At 36.1% G+C, this 24,504-nt stretch overlaps 1 protein-coding gene across 3 annotated transcripts; it reads left to right on the forward strand.

Moving 5' to 3' along the window:
* On the forward strand, positions 1–24,391 carry TOP2A (DNA topoisomerase II alpha). Of its 3 annotated transcripts, none has more exons than XM_023652551.2 (35): positions 1–216; positions 1,054–1,209; positions 1,409–1,499; positions 1,800–1,863; positions 3,039–3,184; positions 3,374–3,471; positions 3,698–3,910; positions 4,249–4,422; positions 4,788–4,889; positions 4,999–5,136; positions 6,463–6,601; positions 7,803–7,960; positions 8,249–8,374; positions 8,684–8,794; positions 9,152–9,257; positions 9,349–9,458; positions 9,710–9,802; positions 10,206–10,320; positions 10,424–10,545; positions 10,680–10,828; positions 12,625–12,856; positions 13,046–13,180; positions 13,305–13,505; positions 13,684–13,879; positions 15,611–15,702; positions 15,805–15,969; positions 16,108–16,191; positions 17,088–17,270; positions 17,580–17,670; positions 20,936–21,085; positions 21,332–21,455; positions 21,568–21,611; positions 21,990–22,130; positions 22,783–22,979; positions 23,295–24,391. In XM_023652551.2, the coding sequence occupies exons 1-35, from the start codon at positions 196–198 to the stop codon at positions 23,418–23,420; spliced, it is 4,593 nt and encodes a 1,530-aa protein (XP_023508319.1). In that variant the 5' UTR covers positions 1–195; the 3' UTR covers positions 23,421–24,391. The 3 variants fall into 3 exon arrangements, with proteins under 3 accessions (XP_023508319.1, XP_023508320.1, XP_070083431.1); XM_023652552.2 differs by having other exon boundaries at positions 171–272; XM_070227330.1 differs by lacking the exon at positions 1–216 and adding an exon at positions 268–424.
* The last annotated feature ends 113 nt before the right edge of the window (positions 24,392–24,504 follow it).

Consider the following 24,504-nt stretch of genomic DNA (forward strand, 5'->3'; position numbering starts at 1 on the left):
GGGACACAACCGGTGAGAGCGAATCAGGGATTGGCTTACCTGGTTTGGGCGGGCTAGAGGAAAGTTCAAATGGGACTGGAGGAACTCGCCTAACCGACGCGCGTCTGTGGAGAAGTCGCTTGCTCCGCGATCGTCTCGTGCGTCCCGCCGGTTTAGTCCCTCGCAGGGTTCTCGAGCCCCTTCACGACCGTCATCATGGACGTGTCACCGCTGCAGGTACAGCTCGCGGGAGAGGCGGGTCGTGGAGCGGTATCTCTGGCTGCCCGCGAGGGGTGAGGCTCCTGGGCTGTGGCCTGGCCGCGGCGGGCTGGGAGCCGGTATTCCGGGGCGACCCTGGTCTCCCGGGCTCGGCGTGATCGTGAGGGGGGTGAAACCCCCTTATGGTGCTGATAGTGAAGTATTCGCGGCTAAAGCGGCCTCGAGGGTGTTGTTTTCGTTTGACTGTTTCTAGGGACGGGCTTCGCCTGGTCCTGTAGTAAATGTGTGTTACCGTGGTCCGCGCGTGACTTGAAGCACCGCACACGGATGCTTCCCTCTCCTCCCCTCCGCTCGGAAACGGCGTTGAACGTCCCTGAGCTTGGGAGGGGCAGGGCACGGCACAGGGTTCCCATTAAGGAGCCGGCGTGTTGCTCAAAATCTGTCCTTCCTGTTCGGAACGTTAACACGGCCGGAGCATTGATCGATAGCCTCCCAAACGGCTGCTGAACAGGAATCTGTTACGTGTCTGGGACAGAGCAGGCGCTCAGTGAATGTTTGCGGAGTAGATGAAAGAACTGGGTGTATTTTGTTGCTAAACAAAACATTGGAGGAAAATATTTCCATGTCAGACAGACCTGGTGAGACCACACGTCTACTCACACTGCCACCCGGGAACCTGGCCTCAGTTGCCTTAAAATGCCGTATTTGCACAAAACGACGTAAACTTCACCAGTACCTACTAAAAGAGGACGATTTGTTATAGTGTGTATAAGCATATCATCATGGTAGACGTTTATCGTTTCTGATAAACCTATGGTTAAAAATCCCTTTTCTTCCTTTTTCTTAAATTGCTAGCCCATAAATGAAAATATGCAAATCAACAAAGCAAAGAAAAATGAAGATGCGAAGAAAAGACTCTCCGTTGAAAGAATCTATCAAAAGAAAACGCAGTTGGAACATATTTTGCTCCGCCCAGACACCTACATTGGTTCCGTGGAATTAGTGACCCAGGTAAAGCCAAGCTAATTACATGCAGTTAATTTTCCAGATTAATTTTCTATACTTCATGTACTTTGAGTGTCACTGGAAGTGGCTTAAGCTATCGTATCTATATTGTTGTATTTACTCCAGAAGACATTACAGTAATCATGATGATAAAACAGAGTCAATATAGGGTAAAAATAACTATGTTCCTTTGCCTTATTTCTAGCAAATGTGGGTTTACGATGAAGACGTTGGCATTAACTATAGGGAAGTCACTTTTGTTCCTGGTTTATACAAAATCTTTGATGAGATTCTAGGTGAGTAAATTCTTTCAGATAAAGATCTACTAGTCCAAATCCTTCATAAAAAGCATCATTCCTAGCAAACCCTCTGTAGCCAGAGCTGTGTCATTTCAAACAATACCTGGCAAAGGTGAGGCAGTTTACTGGAGTCAGGAAGTTGAATTGTTTTCTAGGAACAGTACTCTGAATAAAAATTGCTAAATTAACATCTCATTAATGCTACTCCTGTGCTGTTTGAGATTTTTTTCTTTCTATATCGTAGAGTTATAGAATGTTTTTTTAAATACTTCACTTACAAATGTGTTTTATTTTCAGTTAATGCTGCAGACAACAAACAAAGGGACCCAAAAATGTCTTGTATTAGAGTCACAATTGACCCGTGAGTCTCTTGGTCTTTTGTTGTTATAGCTCATTGTTACTGTTAGTTGCATTTACTTGATTTATAAGGAGGTTGGCTTTTTTTAAATGAAAGTTTGCAAAAGCACAGAAAGGCAGAATGCTAAAATGAATAATCGATGATACCTATCACCTAGATTCAACAGTTATCAACACTTTGCTATATTTGCCCCATCTATATTTTTTCTGAAGCATTTTAAAATAAATTACAGACATTATCACACTTCATCACTAAATACTTCAGTAAGCATCTCCAATAATTACTGTCAGTATTCTGGGGTCTAGAGCTTTAACTTTTTCTTCTGATGCTATTCAAATAGTAAACCAGCAGGTGGTGATAGAGAATAATTTGATCTAACATTTCTGGTTATAAATGCTGAGTGTCCTTTTGTGGGTGGCGAGCATCATTATTTCACCTTTGTATTAGCCTGATCAGTTATGACATAAACTATACTTTAGGTTCTTTTTGGGAAATGTAGGTGTTAATGATGTACTTGAATGCTCTTAAGGACTTGGTATCATTGTCTTTTAAAAAATATGGAGTTAGTTTTAATTAGTCTTTTTTTTTGGATAATACTAAGTACTATTTGAAATAAGAACCATAGTGTGTATCCAGATAAAATATATTATCTTCTGAAAATTAACTTCAATTAAGAGATAAATAGTCCAAATAAATTTTTAGCATTTTATTGGCAAGGAGGGCAGTTTACAGTTGATAATGTCTTTGCCTTTCATATTTGTTTTGCAATGTGCTTTGTTGGATGGAAAAGCTAAGGGAGCTGGGATAGTACAGATGATCCTCTTAAAAGTGGTATAATAATACTGTTTCCAAATTTTGTCCTTTTCTTTCCATTGGGCATAAATCATTTCCCTCTGTTCCCTAACGTTTTAAAATTTCGTGTTTTTTCAGCATTATCAGTGTCTGCCCAGGTGTTGGAAAAGATTTAAATTTTTTTCCTCTTGGCTCCTATTTTAGGAGTGTCAGGAACTAAGCATGATAGGAAAGGTATTTCTTGCTGAATTTCAGAAGGTATATATGAAAACGAGTCATAAAGAAATTGAGACTTGTGAATTTATGTATTTTAGAAATGATGATATTAAAATATTAAGCACAAGTTTAACTTTTGTTTTACAATAAAAATGTCAATCTTTTCTTAGGGAAAACAATTTAATTAGCATATGGAATAATGGAAAAGGTATTCCTGTTGTTGAACACAAAGTTGAGAAGATGTATGTCCCAGCTCTCATCTTTGGACAGCTCCTAACTTCTAGTAACTATGATGATGATGAAAAGAAAGTAACAGGTAGAGTATTGAGAAAAATAAAGGAAATATTTGTTGCTGAAAAAATGCATTTTTTCAATGACTATGTGTGGCATAAAGTTTAAAAATATGAGAGTAAATCTATAATTGAATACCTTTGCCAGTGATTAAGAAATAAAGCTGTTAATGAGATAATAACAATTAAGTAGTATTTTTTATTTATTTGCCCAGGTGGTCGAAATGGCTATGGAGCCAAATTGTGTAACATATTTAGTACCAAATTTACTGTGGAAACAGCCAGTAGAGAATACAAGAAAATGTTCAAACAGGCAAGTAACTTGGTATCTTGTGCCTTGATTATAAATTATATTATAGCAATTTATAATCGCGTTAATGGTTGGTTTAATTTAACATAATTTGTAAGCTAATAAATTATGGAAAGTTATTCTTGAACATATATTAGGTTATTTTTTAGGATTTATAAATTTGTATTATTTAGTTGTAGTTTGTGAGATGACTTAAATTTTTCGTCTTTCCTATTCTTTACTTCTCTAGACATGGATGGATAATATGGGGAGAGCTGGTGAGATGGAACTCAAGCCCTTTAACGGAGAAGATTATACGTGTATTACCTTCCACCCTGATTTGTCTAAGTTTAAAATGCAAAGCCTAGACAAAGATATTGTTGCACTAATGGTTAGACGAGCATATGATATTGCTGGATCCACTAAAGATGTCAAAGTCTTTCTTAACGGAAATAAGCTGCCAGTAAGTATTTTCCTGAGTGTTAAGGATAATGAGGGACTTGTGAACACTGTCAAAAGCACAATTGATTTGTTTCCCTCCATATGTTTTTCCTACCACTTCTCAGATATGTTTCTGATAAGAAAACAGTATTCCATATTTTTCAGTCAGCTCATTTTAAACTTACTGAAGGAAATTTCTTTCTCAAAAAAACATCTAAATTCGTTTGTGACCTTTAATGACCATTCTCTTATGCCCATCAGTGAACACTATTTCATTAGTTTTGAAAAGTCCTCATAGCCCGTTATTGAATCTACTTTTTATAACTTTTTTTTATACCATTATTTTTAATTCCTGTACAGGTAAAAGGATTCCGTAGCTATGTGGACATGTATTTGAAGGATAAGGTAGATGAAACTGGCAATCCATTGAAAATTATACATGAACAAGTAAACCACAGGTGGGAAGTGTGTTTAACAATGAGTGAAAAAGGCTTTCAGCAAATTAGCTTTGTCAACAGCATTGCTACTTCAAAGGTAATTTTACTGCCAAATTATTAATCATGATTTATCTTTACATATAAGTGTTCTTACTGTTTTTAATATGTAAGATGAATTTGAGTATTTGGCTACTTTGTTATAAAGGAAGGTAAGTTAGATTTTTTTATGCTGAGGAAGATTCGCCCTGAGCTAACATGTATGTCAGTGTTCCTCTGTTATTTGTGTGTCACTGCTGCAGCATGGCTGCCAGCGAGTGGGACCTGAGCCTGGGCCGCTGAAGCAAAGCATGCTGAATTTAACCACTAGGCCACAGGACCAGCCCTAGATTTTTTTTTTAAATGTTTGATTATTATAATTTTAAGGATTCTGAGCTTTGCAATTTGGTATTTTTCCTCATTTAGGGTGGCAGGCATGTTGATTACGTAGCTGATCAGATTGTCACTAAGCTTGTCGATGTTGTGAAGAAGAAGAACAAGGGTGGTGTTGCAGTAAAAGCACATCAGGTATGGTGTTTTAGAACAGTTTTCTTTTTCTAAAGTCAAGGAAGAAGAGAAAGGCTATAAGTAAAGCATGAGTAAGTTTTTAGTGATTTAATACCAACTTTTACTGCAGGTGAAAAATCACATGTGGATTTTTGTGAATGCCTTAATTGAAAACCCAACCTTTGACTCTCAGACAAAAGAAAACATGACTTTACAAGCCAAGAACTTTGGATCAACATGCCAATTAAGTGAAAAATTCATCAAAGCTGTGAGTACTTAGAGGGTAATAAAAAATAGAAGTACCTTACTTTATTTTCCATTGCCCTTCTTGGTTCTGCAGAAACAAAGATTCCTCCCACATGCACTGCTCCAAGTCTTCTCACTCTGAAAAGGAAATTAAAAAAACAGCTTTTATCTCACTGGTCTTACCCAGGGCCTTAATTACCATCTATATGCCTATATTTCCCCATTACATATCACCGTTCAGTTTAGATCAGTTCTGAATTCAGCCCATTTAACTGCATTGAATGCAAGCATTGAATGCCTAAGGTTGCTCTCAGTTGACACATCCACAACTGAATTAATTATCTCCAGGCTTAATGATCTCCACACAAGGAGCCCCCCACTTCCCCAGAATAAAACTATTTCCTGTCTTAGTAAAAGGCCCCGGTCAACCACTAGACTGCATAAACAAGAAAGCTGGGAGCCTTCTTTTCATCCTCCTTACTCTCTAATCCAACCAGTAAGAATCACCTCTTGAATACCCTGGTAGCCTCCTACTATCATCTCTTTTCTGTGTTACTATAATAGGTTCTTAAACGTTCTTACTGTTTCAGTCCTTTTTTTTGCAATGCTCTTAAGTAATCTTTTTGTGTTAAAGCACACATTTTTGTCTTCACTCTTGACGTCTTTCAGTGACTTCTTCTCTTAGAAAAAGTCCAAGTTCCTTATTTGGCCTGTAAGACAGTGCCATGTCCAACCTCATCTCAGTGCCATTTTTTCCTATGTGTAAGTTTCAGTCCTACTTGCTTTAAATTACTCAAAAGCATAGTACTCTTCCCCTCCTTAGAGCTTTTTCACATGCTAATCCCTCTGCTTGAAATGCTTTTCACCTGGCTAACTACTTTAGGTCCTAAATGTCATTTCCTCAGGAAAGCCTTTACTTTCTACCCCTCTTCCCAACTAAGTTGATTCCAATATAGTACTGGGCATATATTATTATATATAGCACACTTTCCACTTATCCATAACATCACACTTGTAATTTCTTGTTTCTGTCTTCCATGTTGTATCTTAAATTCCATGAGGACAAGGACCATGTCTAATTTGTTTTAACCATTAGATCTCCAACATGTGTCTCAGTGCCTAGCACAATATAAGTACATAGTCAGTAAATATTGAATAAATGAACCCAAAGGAACCAACTCCCTCAGTAGTGATAACCTGAGACAGAAAGATGTGCCACCCTCTATCCAGAAATTATTGTTCCACCTCTTTTCAATCTTTGAAATATTTTTATTTTTATAGGAGCTGATTTGTATTCTGGATTTCCAATAGAACTCTTCTTTCCTAACATGAGTCTTCTCCTTTTCAGGCAATTGGCTGTGGTATCGTAGAAAGCATACTAAACTGGGTGAAGTTTAAGGCCCAAGTACAGTTAAACAAGAAGTGTTCAGCTGTAAAACATAACAGAATCAAGGGAATTCCCAAACTTGATGATGCCAATGATGCAGGTACTACACATTTAATAATGTTCCAAACTTTAAATCTTGTAGTTAATGTTTTATTCCTTAACAGCATACCACTGATATTTTTCCCTTGACACTTAATATGCAACAGAATTTGTTTTAACTTTGTTAAAAATCAACCAATTCCTTGTTATAGAACATTTAGGTTATTTCCAACTTTTGGCTGTTATAAATAATGTTGAAATGATTATTTTGGAGTATAAAACAAGGATATTTATGCAGTGATCTTTTACCTAAAGTACAGAAGGAAAAAGTTTTCCTTGACCCTCTTATATCCCTGGCTAGATCTGAGAATTAAATTGAGAAAGACAAACGGGAGAAAAGCATACAAATTTATTTAATGTAAGTTTTATGTGATACTGGAACCTTCATAAGGAAATGAAGATACAAAGAAATGGTTAAACCTGAGTGGTTTTATGCCAGGTTTGATGAAGAATGGAAAGTTGTGGAAAGATATGTTAAGGCAAAGGTTGGGCCAGCCCAGTGGTGCAGCGGTTAAGTTCTCACATTCCGCATTGGTGGCCCAGGGTTCCCTAGTTCGGATCCCAGGTGCAGACATGGCACCGCTTGGCAAGTCATGCTGTGGTAGGCATCCCACATATAAAGCAGAGGAAGATGGGCACGGATGTTAGCTCAGGGCCGGTCATCCTCAGCAAAAAAGAGGAGAATTGGTGACAGATGTTAGCTCAGGGCTAATCTTCCTCAAAAAAAAAGAAAAAAAGGCAAAGGTTATGAGCTAAGTACAGTAAATGCGGGGAAACTTAGCAAGGCCTGTTCATTCAGATTCTTTTTGGTGTCCCTCTGTTTTGGAGATAAGAATGTTCCTTTCCTCTGGGTATAGGTAAGGCACCTCTCACGTAAGGGTCTTATGGCCTGCTTCACGAGAGAAAGTTTAGGGAGGAGGTCAGAGAGATTCCTGCTTCTATCATTTTCTCAAACTTCAGTTTAAAATAGTCAATAGGCCAAGGTGCCGTATTTTGGGGTACCATGTCCTGAACTCCATCACCAAGAAATATGTTTAATAGATGATCAAATGAATCTTTAGCAGCAATATAATTATTAGCTCCATTTTATTCCTAAACCAATGTGTTAGGAATTGTAAATTATTTGTGTTTCATCACATGTCTGAGTTAGTATATTTGAGAGTGAACTAAAACTAATATTAATTTGTGTGTTTTTATTTTAGGGGGCCGAAACTCAACTGAGTGTACACTTATTCTGACTGAGGGAGACTCAGCTAAAACTTTGGCTGTTTCAGGCCTTGGTGTGGTTGGAAGAGACAAATATGGGGTTTTCCCTCTTAGAGGAAAAATACTCAATGTTCGAGAAGCTTCTCATAAACAGGTAGAATATAAAAACCATCTTTAGAATGTAAATCTAGTTTTGTAATGCAGGACTTCATGCCTATTTTTCGTTCCCTCACTGGGCATTTTGAAATATATCTTGGACAGCTTGTTCTTGTTATTTTAGGAAATTGGATACGTTATATCATAACTTAACAGATCTTTCTGCCTTATAAATTAGCCTAATACAGAAGCTCAAGAAAATCCAAGCAACATATACTGTTGTATTTCGTTGTTCTTTTCAAATTTGTAAACAAAACATTACTTTTTTGGTGGATGTTCATTTCAGATAATGGAAAATGCCGAAATTAACAATATCATCAAGATTGTGGGTCTTCAATACAAGAAAAACTATGAAGATGAAGATTCATTGAAGACTCTTCGTTATGGGAAGATAATGATTATGACAGATCAGGTCAGATTTGTTGTCAAATACTTTATAGATTGTTAAAGTAAATTAAACGTGTCTTATTGTTTCATTGCTTTCCTGCCATGAGAGGAAATTATTTAACTTAAGAGTTTTATTCATTATCTCTAGTCCATATTTAATCAGATATTTTACTTATATAATGTATATTGCATATACAGGTTAAGTCAGTCTGAATTTGAAAAGCCTTTTCTTTTAATCCCCATAGAAAGTTTTTTGAGAAATTACCTGTGTCAATCATAATTTTTTTAGTTTCTAAAAGAATTTTTAGTGTTTTGGCTTTCCAAATATTTCTAGGACCAAGATGGTTCCCACATCAAAGGCTTGCTGATTAATTTTATCCATCACAATTGGCCCTCTCTTCTGCGACATCGTTTTCTGGAGGAATTTATCACTCCCATTGTAAAGGTATGCTATTTTCTAACATACCATAATGGGTATTTTAACATCCTACTCCTCGGGGCCGGCCCCATGGCCGAGTGGTTAAGATAATGTGGTCCGCTTTGGCAGCCCAGGGTTTCACCAGGTTCGGATCCTGAGCGGGGACGTGGCACAGTGAGGTGGCGTCCCACATGCCACAACTAGAAGGACCCACAACTAAAATATACAACTATATACTGGGGGGATTTGGGGAGAAAAAAGAAAAAAAAAAAAAAGACCCTACTCCTCAACCATGGGTACACATATAATAACCCCAGTGATGAATGGTGGTATGCAGGAGATCCAGCAGTATGCAAAGCAACTGCAATGTTTCCTTTACCACAGGTGTCTAAAAACAAGCAAGAAATGGCATTCTATAGCCTCCCTGAATTTGAAGAATGGAAGAGTTCTACTCCAAATCATAAAAAATGGAAAGTCAAGTATTACAAAGGTTTGTAATGAAACTCATGTAGAACTTCTCATTTTGTTATATATCATTGTACAAGGTTATATGGAGTAACTTGGTGTTTTTGATTTTGTAGGTTTGGGCACCAGCACATCAAAAGAAGCTAAAGAATATTTTGCAGATATGAAAAGACATCGTATCCAATTCAAATATTCTGGTCCTGAAGATGATGCTGCAATCAGCCTGGTGAGTTTGAGTTGTATTTTACACATACATACTAGTTTTAGAAGTCAATGCTTTAGCTAGTCAGTTGAAACATTTAAATTTTCATATAATAGAATGTTTTACAGAATAGAATGTTTTCAGTAAACATATACCAGAGAAAGGAACCAGATGTTTCAGAAAATTGAGTTTTTGTTGTTTGCTTATTTTTTATAGAAGAGATATTTTGCAACCTATTAGTACCAGTGACATCTTTTTCATCTTCTAATTTGTAGGCCTTTAGCAAAAAACAGATAGATGATCGAAAGGAATGGTTAACTCATTTCATGGAGGATAGAAGGCAACGAAAGTTACTTGGCCTTCCTGAGGTAAAAATTTTACATATATGCCACAAAATATATTATTTGCTGACCTTTTAGAATTGATGTTGTAGCAAATTAAAGTCACTGAATAGTTATTTCAGTAAAAAGTTTAACAATAGATAACTACATAAATATTCTTATTCTTATTTAGACTGCTACATAAATGTATTGGACCTGAAAGAAATTACAAAGGCAATGTACTTTTTTTCTAATTATGCAGCAATTTAGACTTGCTTTATCTTTAAAACATGTAAAATACTTCCGCATAATTCTGTATTTTTGAGGGATTTACAATAGAAATTATACTGTTAAGAGGATTCTTTGTTTTATTTTTGTGTTAAGCGTTGTTAAGACCAGTAATATTTTTTATTTTAAACTAGATGATGTAATATTCTCTTTGGTCCCTCAGGATTACTTATATGGGCAAACTACCACATATCTGACATACAATGACTTCATAAACAAGGAACTTATCCTGTTCTCAAATTCTGATAATGAGAGATCTATCCCATCTATGGTGGATGGTGAGTTCTAATTTATTAGCCTGTTTTTATCATAAGATGGAAATTAATGCCAAGAAATTATTACATTGAGGATACTCATATTTGTACTTCTTTCATTCTGAAGGTTTGAAACCAGGTCAGAGAAAGGTTTTGTTTACATGTTTCAAACGGAATGACAAGCGAGAGGTGAAGGTTGCCCAGTTAGCTGGGTCAGTAGCTGAGATGTCCTCTTATCATCATGGTGAGGTAAACACACAATCTATGATGTTCCCAGAAAGTATTATAGCAGAAATACCTGCAAAGTCATAATCATGGATACATATTATTTAAAGCCTGCAGATTAGATAATGAATCTTTTTTCTCCCCTCCCCACCCCCCAGATGTCGCTAATGATGACCATTATCAATTTGGCTCAGAATTTTGTGGGTAGCAATAATTTGAACCTCTTGCAGCCTATTGGTCAGTTTGGTACCAGGCTGCATGGTGGCAAGGATTCTGCTAGTCCTCGATACATCTTCACAATGCTCAGGTGGGTATGCTTTAAATTTTTAGTGAATACTTGCCATTTCCAATTTTGAACTATTGTGAGATTTAGTTGACCAAAAATAGAAAAATTCAATTAATCAGAAAATGTGTATTTGATACAGATGCTTAGATTATTAATTTTCAAGCTCATTAAAGTTTAATTATGCTATTCTTTGCAATGAGCAGAAAATCAAAATTCTATTTCAGTTTGATGCCCGAGCCTTTCTGTCCCTTAGAAGTATTGTTTCCTTGCCAAACTATAAATGTTTTGCTTCCATTTCTTATATTTTCTTTTCTTTCTTCATGTAGAGCAGTGATTCTCAACCAGAGTAGATTTTGCCCCCCAGGGAACGTGGGGCAATGTCTGGAGACATTTTTGATTATCGTGACTAGGGGAGCTGTGCTACCGGCATCTAGTGGGCAGAAGCCAGGGATATTGCTAAATGCTCTACAATGCACAGGACAGCCTGCTCACAACAAAGAACTGTCTGACCTACAATGTCAACAGTGCTGAAGTTGAGAAACCCTGCTGTAGAGTCTGTTAGAGTAAAGAAGAACTTGATTCTTCCTAAACACCACAGTTGAAATTTTACTTTGTTTACTAGTCTATGGGAAGTACATTATGAATAGTCAATTTTCAGCTGTTATCTTATTCACCCTCAGCAGCACTGGATACAATTTAATCACTCCATCCTTGAAACTCTTTGTGTTTGCCCTCCAAGACACGAGGCTGTTGGTTTTCCTCCTTATTAGTCTTCTTTGCTGGATCCTTCTCATCTTCCCAACCTTTAAATACTGGCCTACCCCAGGACTCCTTCATCAGATCTCTTTCCACTAGCTATATTTACTTCCCATCCATGGATAATATCTCATACATCCAGTCTCAGAGCTTCAGCCCTGACCTCTAAATTTTATGCCCAACTACCCTCTCATTATTTATCACTTGGATGTCTAATAAATATCTCAAACATAAGTTCAAAACCAAATCCTTAGTCTTCCTGTCTCAGTAAATGGAATGCTATCCTTCTAATTCTCAGGCTAAAAATCTTAGAATCACCCTTGACTCCTTTTCTCCATACTTGCATCCAATTCATCAACAAATCCTATAGACTCCTTATTAGAAAACTACTAAGCCATCTCATTCATCTAAACTATTATATTCTACCATCCTTCTTTCTTACGGCAGCCAGTTTTTTTAAATAGGTCACTCTGATTCAGAACCTTGGAACTTCTTCATTTCAGAGTAAAATCTGAAGCCCTATTTTAGCTAACTAGACTCTACATGGTCTGTGTCCCCACTCCCCATGTCTTTTGATTCCATCTCTTACTATCTCTGCTCCTTGCCTCTTTGCCTGTACACAAACATGTCAAGCACATTCCCTCTTCAGGGCCTTTTACTTGTGGGTCCTTCTACTTGAAATTCTCTTTCTCCAGATAACCACGTGGCTCATTCTCTCAGTTTCTTCCCTGCTCAAATGTAATCCTATCAGAAAGTGCTTACCATTCTTTAGCATCCCCTCAATCACTCTTACCTACTTTATTTTTCTTCTTAGCATTTACCCCACCACCTGACAAAATGTATGTTTGTTGGCTACCTCTCTGTACTTCCATGTGAGCTCCTTCAAGGCTGAAACTTTATGTCTGCAGTCCCTGGCACATAGAAACTGCTCAAATATTGTTAAATCAGTGTTAATCAGCAAGTAAGGCCAAGGTAATGTTCATGTATATGTATGAGATAACACATGTCCTTTCCATCAAAGTTAAGTGTTTTTTGTAAAATAACATTCTTTGTTTTTTTAGCCCGTTGGCTCGGTTGCTATTTCCACCAAAAGATGATCACACATTAAAGTTTTTATATGATGACAACCAACGTGTTGAGCCTGAATGGTACATTCCTATTATACCCATGGTGCTGGTAAATGGCGCGGAAGGAATCGGTACTGGATGGTCCTGCAAAATCCCTAACTTTGATGTTCGTGAAATTGTGAATAACATCAGACGTTTGATGGATGGAGAAGAACCTTTGCCAATGGTAACTATTCTATATTAGGAACCTTAGTTTTCCTCTGGTTTCAATTCAGTAGACTATGGTTAAAGAAGACACAAATATAAGTTTATTTCATGCTTTAATGTTAGTTAGGTTTTTTGTTAAATAGTCTTGTGATTTCTGTTTTTAGTATCACATTTAGAAAATATATTCTTTTTTAAAACACCAATTTAGCTTCCGAGTTATAAGAACTTCAAGGGAACTATTGAAGAGCTGGCTCCAAATCAATATGTGATTAGTGGTGAAGTGGCTATTCTTAATTCCACAACCATTGAAATCTCAGAGCTTCCCATCAGAACGTGGACCCAGGTAAATAATTGTAGATTTATTTTTTTATTTTTATGATTTTAATACTTTTTGTGTTAATGCTTATTGATATTCAGGACCCTATGTTTTAGAAACTTACAAAAGGATTATTTCTTTCTTCATTCAGACTTATAAAGAACAGGTTCTAGAACCCATGTTGAATGGCACTGAGAAGACACCCCCTCTCATAACAGATTATAGGGAATACCATACAGATACCACTGTAAAGTTTGTTGTGAAGATGACTGAAGAAAAACTGGCAGAAGCAGAAAGAGTTGGACTACACAAAGTCTTCAAACTCCAGACTAGTCTCACATGCAACTCTATGGTATGTCTGGTTTTATGAGAGATACATATGTTTCCATTTATATTAAAGATTAGTATCGATTTTAAAAGGATATCTTAGGCTACTTTTATATTTTCAAAGAATAGGGTCACTTCTCTAAAATCATTAAAGATTAGCCAATTTATCTCTTGTTGGTTTTAATCTTGTTTTTCCTTTTCAGGTGCTCTTTGACCACGTAGGCTGTTTAAAGAAGTACGACACAGTGTTGGATATTCTAAGAGACTTCTTTGAACTCAGGCTTAAATATTATGGATTAAGAAAAGAATGGCTTCTAGGAATGCTTGGCGCTGAATCTGCTAAACTGAACAATCAGGCTCGCTTTATCTTAGAGAAAATAGATGGCAAAATAATCATTGGTATGTTTTTGGAATAATAACTGCCTGTACTAAAACCATAATCATGCCAAACTTCCTTTAAACATTTTTGGTGAGAGTAATGGTGGGGAGAGAGGGCAAAATCCATTTAGTTCTTCTGGTTACATATACAAGCATTTCTTTCAAATGCCTAATTTAGGCATTTATAGTTTGAAAGAGATAGCTTTTCCTAGATTGAGCATCTTGAGAAATCAAGATTTAGTTAACATTTAGACCGGAAGAGAATAGGGAGCTAGAAGAGGTCCCTGTGTAAACTGATCAAGAGAAGAGATAATAAGTCTGATAGGGAAAGAAAAGGCAGGAAGGAAGATTATAAATGGTTTATATTATAAGTAAATTGTATACTCAACACTGAAAGAATCATGTCCTAGGGGATTTTTTTTAAAGAGGTTCTAGAAGCAACAAAGTCAAAGTTTAAGTGACCAGGAAGAAAACAGTTTTGACTAAAACTGGAGTATAAGGAAGGTTAAAAGAAATAGCTCAACTCTGGCCAGGGCTAACTAGGAAAGCCAGATAGCTAATGGGTTATACAATAGCAAGTCCCAAAACATGACAACACAAGTTACTGGTGATCACAAGATAATTTTCTGATAGTACACAAAAATGTTTAACTTAGTGGTTACATGTTCATTTTCATAAATATTTTTTTAAATAACTATATATATACATATATATACATACAATAAACTACTACTCAGCCATTAAAAAAGATGAAATCTTGCCATTTGCAACAACATGGATGGACCCTGAGGGTATTATGCTAAGTGAAATAAGTCAGATGGAGAAAGACAGTTACCTTATGACTTCACTCATGTGGAAGATAGATAAACACACACATAGATAGCGACAATAGATTGGTGGTTACCAGAGGGGAAGGGGATAGGGGGAGGGCAAAAGGGGTAAAGGGGCACATATGTATGGTGACGGATGGCACCTAGACTTTTGGTGGTGAACACAATGCAATCTAAACAGAAGTCAAAATATAATGATATACACCTGAAATTTATATAATATTAAAATCAATGTGACCTCAATAGCAATAGCATATCAATCCCCCAGTTTCACAGATATTATTGCTTAAGGCCAAGCTAAAATGAGTGATATTGGACATGACTCAAAAGAAAAATATAAAGATTGTATTCAGTTGACTGGAATTTAGAAAATACTAAGGACTATCCAGTCTTCTTGAGGAATAAATATAGAGGGCCTAAAAATAAAACCTATGTCAAGTTAACTAATGAAAGGTGGTACTTTAAACCTCATTCTGTCTATAGCTAGTAACTCTCAATATCCCTCATAGTCTAATAAATTGAATGCAGTAGACACTGGAAAAAAGAAAGGGAACAAGTGCATCATAGAGAACCGTAGTCAAGGAAAATTGAGGTTTGGATGGGTGGCACTAAAAACTTGCCCAATCAAGTGTTGAAATTAAAAAACCAGGGGGTATAATTGAAGTAGATGTTATCAGACAAAGATTTTGACTGTTTTCTATTTTATGATTAGATCACAACTTCATATGTGATTTGACTGCCCCCTTGTGGTAATTTACATTTGTCAATGGTTTAGGGACTTGTCCATATACCAAGATGTACAAATCTATGCCAGATAAAGATAGTTTAATTTCCACTTTTAATCTTTTGATTTAATATGGTAAAACCTTATTCCTTTCCTAAAATATTGCTCAAAACTATTTGTTTATATTTTTTAAAATAGAAAATAAGCCTAAGAAAGAATTGATTAAAGTTCTGATTCAGAGGGGATATGATTCGGATCCTGTGAAGGCTTGGAAAGAAGCCCAGCAAAAGGTAATTTCTTGGGTAACATTTTTCTATATTATTAAAGACTGTATAATCTAATGTCTGTGTTTCACGTTTCCTATTAAAGCTGCATTTCAATTCCTCATTTAGGTTCCAGATGAAGAAGAAAATGAAGAGAGTGACAGTGAAAAGGAAACTGAAAAGAGTGGTTCTGTAACAGATTCTGGACCAACCTTCAACTACCTTCTTGATATGCCTCTTTGGTATCTAACTAAGGAAAAGAAAGATGAATTGTGCAAACTAAGAAATGAAAAAGTGAGTTGATGATAGGATGGTACATGTTGCTTAAGTTATGTCCTAATGATAAAAGCAAAAACTTAATTGTGTGCTTGCTGCATGAAAATGCTGTTTGGTGCACATGAAGTAACTTAATTTTCTGATTATTTTCTGAAGGAGCAAGAGCTGGAAACATTAAAGAGAAAGAGTCCATCAGATTTGTGGAAAGAAGACTTGGCTGCTTTTATTGAAGAATTGGAGGTGTGTAGTTTATAATGCCCGTGTTAGAATTTTTATTAATGAAATAATGTATTCTAGCAATATATCTCTTTGTGAAGAAGTTTCACAATTGGAAATAGAAAGAATATAGGAGGCATAATGAAACATTCCAAGATAACACATAAAAGAACGGATTATTAAATGCTATTAGAATAAAGTAAATGATGCCAGGATATATACTACCCAGAAGTTTTTGAACAAAGAGAGGAAAGGGCGCAGGAGTTGATTTTCATAAAAGGAAGGACCTCCTGGGACTAAGAAGATAAAGAGAATTTAAATGTGGAAGACTAACCCAATCCCCCAAGTCAACTTAAAAGGACAGAGAGCTAGCTAATCAGTAGTTTCAGGAGATCCTTTGTTACCTAAATCTCCCTAATAATGTTTGTCTTCCAACATTATTTTAACATAAGAAAAACATCTCATTTCGTAAATTAAGCTAAAAGACTTAGCATGCAAATTTATATTACATTTCAGTATGGATGTCCAGCTTGCAATCAGTTGATTAGAGAAGTGTACATTACTGATATCACATCCTTTCTCATTTCTTATTTGAGTTTACAAATATACATATATATATGTATATGTTTTATCCTCAACCCAATTTCCCCTTCTTATTCTCAGAAAGATCAAGTGGTAGAATCAAGTAGAACCTAATCTTCTGTCTCCATACTTAGCTTTTCAAGGTGTGCCTTAATTATATCTTCACTGTTGTGGTGGTATATACCTAGTTATGGAACAGGTTATCACAAATTTATCTTAAGATGTAACAAATTGAAATCAATTTAACTGTTGCGTTTTAGTCTATCCCTATAAAGTAACACAGATGTTGTAATGTCTTTGTTAGCTTATAAACTTCCTTTCTTATATTCCTTTTGTAGGCTGTTGAGGCCAAAGAAAAACAAGATGAACAAGTAGGACTTCCTGGGAAAGGGGGGAAAGCAAAGGGGAAAAAAACACAAAGGGCTGAAGTTCTGCCTTCTCCAAGTGGAAAAAGAGTCATCCCCCGAGTGACCATAGAGATGAAAGCAGAGGCAGAAAAGAAATTTAAAAAGAAAATTAAGGTGAAACTCTTGAAAATGTTATACATAAAATACTTTAAGCATATTTCCACTTAAAATTGGGCAAATTATATTACAAAATTTCTAGTTCCATAGTTGGAATTTGTCCCCTATCTAATCATAACCATCTTATGAGCCTGATTTTTTAGTGTTTAAGTAGCTTGAAAAAATCATTCTTTTACCTTTATTCAGAGCTCCAACCAAAACTCAAAGGAAAAAAAAACACTCTTTGACCAGATATGTATTTGACCTTATATTATTCCAAATAATAAGTTGGCAGAATTTGACCATTTTTGTCTTGCTATCTTTTAGAGTGAAAATACTGAAGGAAGCCCTCAAGAGGACGGTACAGAGGTAGAAGGCCTAAAACAAAGATTAGAGAAGAAACAGAAAAGACAACCAGGTATACCATTTACGGAAAATGGTATAGAGTCGAGATTAAATTGTGTCTGTTACCTAGAATGTTCCACATAGATAATAAGTTCTTTTATTTTTTTCCCAAAGAATTTTTTTTTTTCCTTTTTGCTCCCCAAAGCTCCCCGGTACATAGTTGTATATTCTTAGTTGTGGGTCCTTCTAGTTGTGGCATATGGGATGCTGCCTCAGCATGGCCTGATGAGCGGTGCCATGTCCACACCCAGGATTCGAACTGGCGAAACCCTGGGCCACCGCAGCGGAGTGCATGGACCTAACCACTCAGCCACGGGGCTGGACCCAGGTGATAAGTTCTTATTAAGTAACATGAAGGAGGACTATGTCTGAAGTATGCCTGAACCTCCATAATATTGCCTGGGATTTGATTTATTTTAAAAAAGATCATTTTTTTAATGAAATAGTCTGTTAATTTGACAACTTGAATTCCTCAGTTGGGATCTAAAGAAAACAGTATATTAGATCCTACTTTTTTTTTTAATTTCTTCATTAAGATATTCACATGCTAAATTTACTCATTTAAGTGTACCATTCAATGGTTTTAGTATGCTCAGAGTTTTAGAACAATATCTCACTGCAAAAACAAATATTGTTTCCATTATGGTCATTCCACATTTCCCCCCCAACTCCTCCTAACCCTGAGGCAACAACTAATCTACTTTCTGTCCCTAGATTTGCCTGTTCTGGACATTTTGTATGAATGGAATCACATAATACATGGTCATTTTATGACTGGCTTCTTTCACTTAACACAATGTTTTCAAGAGTCATCCATGTAATAACATCTATCAATATTTCATTTATTTTTATTGCCAAATAGTATTTCATTGTATGGATATACTACATTTTATTTATCCATTTATCAGTAAGTGGACATTTGGGTCTACCTTTTGGCTATTGTGAATAGTGATGCTATGAACATTCATGTACAAGTTTCTATTTGGTCTTATGTTTTTATTGGGTAGATACCTAGGAGTGGAATTGCTGGGTCATATAATTATTTTATGTATAAGTTTTGGAGAATTACCACGCTGTTTTTGAAAGCAGCTGCACCTTTTACATTCCCACCAACAACATATGAGGGTTCTAGTTTCTCCACATCTTTACCAACACTTGCTAATTGTCTTCATTTTGATCTAGCCATCCTAGTGGATATAAAGTGGTATCTCATTGTAGTTTTGGTTTGCATCTCCCTGTTGGCTAATGATGTTCAGCATCTTTGCATGCGCTTATTGGCCATTTATATTTCTTTGGAGAAATCTATTCAGATCCTTTACCCATTTTTAAGTTGAGTTATTTGTCTTTTTTATTGTTGTAAGAATTCTTTATATATTCTAGATGTCACTTATCAGATAGATGATGTGCAAATATTTTCTCCCATTCTATGGGTTTTCACTTTCTTGAGGATGTCCTTTGGCGCGCAAGTTTTTAATTTTGATGAAATCAAATTTATCCATTATCTTTCTTTTGTTGCTCATGCTTTTGATGTCATATCTAATCTTTTGGGATTTACCCCTATGTTTTCTTCTAAGAGTTTTATAGTTTTAAGTATTACATTTAGGTCTGTGATTCCTTTTGAATTAATTTTTTATAAATGGTGTAAGGAAGGATTCCAAGTTCATTCTTTTGCATGTGGATATCCAGTTGTCCCAGCACAATATATTGAATTGTCTTCACCCTTGTCAAAAATCAAGTGACCATAAATATTAAGGTTTATTTATGGATTCTCAGTTCTGCTCCATTGATTTATATGTCTATCCTTAAGTGTCTATTCTTGATAATGTGTGCTCAGTTCTGTGGGGATACAAAGGTGACTAAAACAAATGGAAATATCTTAGCATTAAAAAGAAGTAAGAAAAGTGTGTTGTGTGTGCCATGCTGTGCAAAATTCTATATTGGCCTTAGAATGCAGCACGCCTTTAACTTTAAACTTAGCTAGCAATCATTTAGCATGTAAAACCGATGAATCAGTTAAGTATTTTGAGCATGTATGTTCCCATCACTAGCAAATATTGTGAGGGCACGAGAAGTGGGAGAGCATGGGCATTCACCTTCAAGAGGTTTATCAAGAAAGAAAGGTAAAGCAGTATATACAGGCCATGTACGGATTTAGAGAAAGGGGAGGTCAGTGTGGGCACATGTAGACTATAGAGGCTTTGTGAAAGAGGTCAAACCTGGGCTAGAGCCTTGAAGATTGAGTAAGATTTAGGTATCCCTAGATTGGGAGAAGAAAAATGAGCATATAATATGTATGAGACAATGAAAAGGCCCTCTTAATAGAGTGGGAGGTTTTATATTGGGAAATAGAAGAAAATATAGTTAAGCCAGATTATGGAAAATTAGAAAACCAGGTTGTTGGGGGAGGATATATAAGATTAAATGCAACTAGGGAATATGAAATGGGTATACTTAAGGAAAATTCATCTAACAAGAATATGAAGAAAGGACTATGTCAGGCCAATAAAGAGACTGCCATTGTAACCTTTGTGGGCCAAGAAGAGGGAAGTAAAGATCAAAGGATGGGTATGAGAGTCATTTGGGGAACAGAATTAACAAGACCTAGTGACTTTAAACCTCCTAACTCATCAGCCATTAAATGCCCCTCAAGGTTTGGTCCTAGCCATTCTTTTGTCTTTGAATTGTCTCCCTTGCCTTGATTTCAGCAATAACCTTCTGTTGATCTCTTTGCATCTATTCTTGCCTCTTTCCAATCTCCACACTGCGATCTGAGAGAACTTTTTAAAATGGAAATCTGGTCATATAGGTTCCCTGTTTAAAACAAAATCCTTAAGAAGACCAGTCACCCTCCCCCTGGCTTATGCTTTCCAGCCATAATGGATTTCTTTCACTTTCCCAAAGGCACTATGTTTTCTCACAGGGCCTTTGTACATGCACTTTCCTGAATTGGAATGTTTCATCACCCACCTCTTTTCAACTAGTTAACTCTTATTTAACCTTCAGATAGCTCTCAAGCATCTCTTTCTTAGAGAAGCCTCGTATTTATACACATGTAGATACATACCACATGCCCTACATAAACACATTGTATTTATTCATGGGATTAGATGATCAAGTTCCACAGGAGGAAGGACTGTATCCATTTCTGTTCACCATTGTATTCCCCGTACTAGCACAGAGCTCAATAATAAATATTTGAAGGATGGGTGGATGGATAGAGATGGAGAAAAATTGAGTCTAAAATTATCAAAAGTGGTTAATTTCTCTCTCCCTTCTAGATACCAAGACAAAGAAACAAATTACATTGCCATTTAAACCAGTCAAAGGAAAGAAGAGAAACCCTTGGTCTGATTCAGAATCAGATATGAGCAGTAATGAAAGTAATTTTGATGTCCCTCCACGAGAAACAGAGCCACGGAGAGCAGCAAGTAAGGAAAACTGAAGAACATGCTAGATAGGCCGAAAGATTTGAATGGACCATACATTTCAGGGCACTTAATTCCAGAAATTGTTGTATCTTAGAGCAGTAATTATGTTAGATTTTTGAAAAACTAAAGCATCTTTTAGGATATTAAACTGAAGCTTAAATCTTCATGAAATGTTATATCAATCTGTGGACTAAATATTTCTCCTATTATCCTCTTTGATTCTTTTTATATGTATGTTTTTAATAGCAAAAACCAAATTCACAATGGATTTGGATTCAGATGAACCTTTCTCAGATTTTGATGAAAAAACTCAAGAGGAAGATTTTGTCCCATCAGATTCTAGTCTACCTAAAACTAAAAGTTCCCTAAAGTAAGTATCTTCTATAATATGGATTTTATGATTGCTTGTAATAGTCAGTAATATATTCTTCGTTGTTTGATACATTTAGAATTGGTTGTCAGGATGTTATTTTTTATTCTAGACATGCTAACAAAGAACTGAAGACACAGAAAAGTGCAGTGTCAGGTATGTGTTTAAAAATAGTGAGGAATCTGCTTTACTGGGGCACTCAGGTCCACCTGGGTTCTAATCTGGACTACACTATCCAAGTCCTGCCTTTGAAAATAAATGTAAGTTCTTGTTAGCATTACATTGATGTTGTACATTTAATATACTAAAAGTAATCATGTGCTTACTAGGTACTGTGCTAGGTGCTAGAGATAAAAAAAATAACTGTTTTCGCTGCTGGAAAACCTAGAAATTTTAACAAAGTTATAAGAGTGTGTTTTAAATATTCCAGAAAAGTCGCAGACTTGGTGTTTAAATAGAAATTCATAGCAGCAACAAAGCAGTAAATGGATTTTCACATGTTGCTTATATGTACTATTTTCCTTTCCACTGAAGTAACAGACCTTGATGCTGATGATGCCAAGGACAGTGTACCACTTTCTCCAAGCTCTTCAGCTGCTGATTTCCCAGCTGAAACTGAAATTATAAATCCTATTTCTAAAAAGAAGGTGACGGTGAAAAAAATAGCAGCAAAAAGTAAGCCTAAATCTTTGAGATGGGTTAATATTGGGATTAACTAACTGGCTGACACAAACCAATTTGATTTTTTATTCCCAAAATTTACTATTGATAATTGAAATTAAATCTTTTCCAATTGAAAGCAAATCTTTAGATCTTTATAATCAAAACTGGTGGTCAAGGGGCCAGCCCAGTGGTGTAGTAGATAAGTTTGCACACTCTGCTTCAGCAGCCTGGGGTCTGTAGGTTTGGATCCCGGGCACAGACCTACACATTGTTCATCAAGCCGTGCTGTGGTGGAGTCCCACATTCAGTACGGAGGAGGACTGGCACAGATGTTAGCTCAGGGACAATCTTCGTCAGTCACACACACAAAAAAGATGGTCAAAAGTTTTGACATCAGTGTGTTTCTCAAAATGCCAGGCATTATCTGGCTCATTCCTATAACATGGATAGGATTTAGAAACAATTGCAAATATTTAATGTAAAACATATACCTATAAAAAAATTGTATGCCTAAGGATACTTTGGTTCTCTAGTGTATTTTCAGCTCCATTGGGCTGTCTTTTCCTATGTTAAATAAAAGCAGTCAACAGTTTGCCAAAAAAAGTTCACAGTGAGAACAGTTCATCTAAGAGTGGCCATGATAAATGCCTATGTTGACTTGCAGGTCAGTCTTCTACCTCCACTACCGGCACCAAAAAGCCTGCAACAAAAAGAGTCAAGAAAGATCCAGGTTTGAATTCTGATGTCTCTCAAAAGCCTGATATGCCCAAAACCAAAAATCCCCGCAAAAGGAAGCCATCCACTTCTGATGATTCTGACTCTAATTTTGAGAAAATGATTTCTAAAGCAGTCACAAACAAGGTGTGTATTTATCCTAGTCAGTCCGTTTGCTATAGGTTTTTTGAAACAATAGTCAAGCTTTGCTCTTAATAACTTAGCACATTTTTAAGAAAATAAATTTAAATCCCATAACCCATTAGCTTTTACTATATGTTTAGTTGTAACAAAGTTAAATATGCCACTTACTTAGTCAATGCAAGTTGCCTTGAATCTATTTCTTACTGCTTATTAGAAGGTGGAAAACTCCTTGAATTGTAGTCTGTTGATATATGTTTTACATTGAAATTATGCTGTCAGGTTGACATTATGCAAATTACTTGGGCTTTTGTCTTTTAGAAATCCAAGGAGAATGATGACTTCCATCTGGACTTAGACTCAACTGTGGCTCCTCGTGCAAAATCCGGACGGGCAAGGAAACCTATAAAGTACCTCGAGGAATCAGATGAAGATGATCTGTTTTAAAATGTGAGGTGATTATTTTAATTAATGGTTCTATTGAGCCCAGGACCAGTTTTAAAGTTACCTAAAGCTCTTGATTTCCTCCTTTCTGAATTTACTTTGGGGGAAGGTAGTTTTAATCTGGAGCCATCAAAGTGAAGTACGTAGACCCCAAGTGTCCAATACTGTCTAAATAGTAACCATCTCGTGGGCCTTGTTTTCTTCTCTGCTTTGTCTGTTTTGTCTGTTTTCTTTTGTCTTTAAAATCTGTTTTTAAATTCTTCTGGACAGGTAGCTGTGTGGTTACTTCAGCATAATGTACTTTGTTTATTGGCCATTAAGCTAAAATTGGATCACTTTGATATAAAAGTGTCTGCTCTGCCTCCTTTCCTACTTTCAGTATCTATGAGATAAAGCATGATTCTCTGTTTTATCTTAGTTTTATAGGTAATTCTCCATCAAATAGAACTTTGTAGTTCTAGTACAAATACTTCCCACTCAGCCTTTTATGTGCTGATTTTTTGTTGAAGCAATGAGAAATTGCTCATATTCTTCATATCCTTTTGAATACCACCAGAGGCTGAAGAAAAACACCCTGACTGTGTCTGTACAACCTCAACACAGTCAATAGGATGAAGAAAATTAGACCATAAGTTATGTGACTATCTCAACTCTTGACTTGTCCCCTCTGGCTGCCTCTGAGTCTAAATCTCCCAAAGAACAAATTTCTAGGGAGCACTGGATCACAGAAGAGTTAGGGACAACATTTGCGCAAAGATCGTACATATTATATCAATACCATACTCAGCAGTGAGCTATTATATCCATTTTGGGAAATTGCCATAATTTTCAATTTGTAAACTTTGAGACCTTTCTGCAGTGTTACATGTGTGTGACTTGAGTATTGTTATCAATGTTTTTGTAAATATTTACTATGTGTTTCCATTTAGCTTAACTTCAACAATTTTGTACTTTAATAAAATGTTCAAAACATTGCAAGTCATTGATTGCCCCTTTTTTGCCCCTGCACTACACCCTTTTCCTTACTCTAAAATATATCCCTTTTCACTTCCTTTTGAGAGCTATTCCGATCATATTCTGATGTGCC

Source organism: Equus caballus, chromosome 11, assembly GCF_041296265.1.
Source record: "Equus caballus isolate H_3958 breed thoroughbred chromosome 11, TB-T2T, whole genome shotgun sequence".
NCBI classification, from domain to species: Eukaryota; Metazoa; Chordata; class Mammalia; order Perissodactyla; family Equidae; genus Equus; species Equus caballus.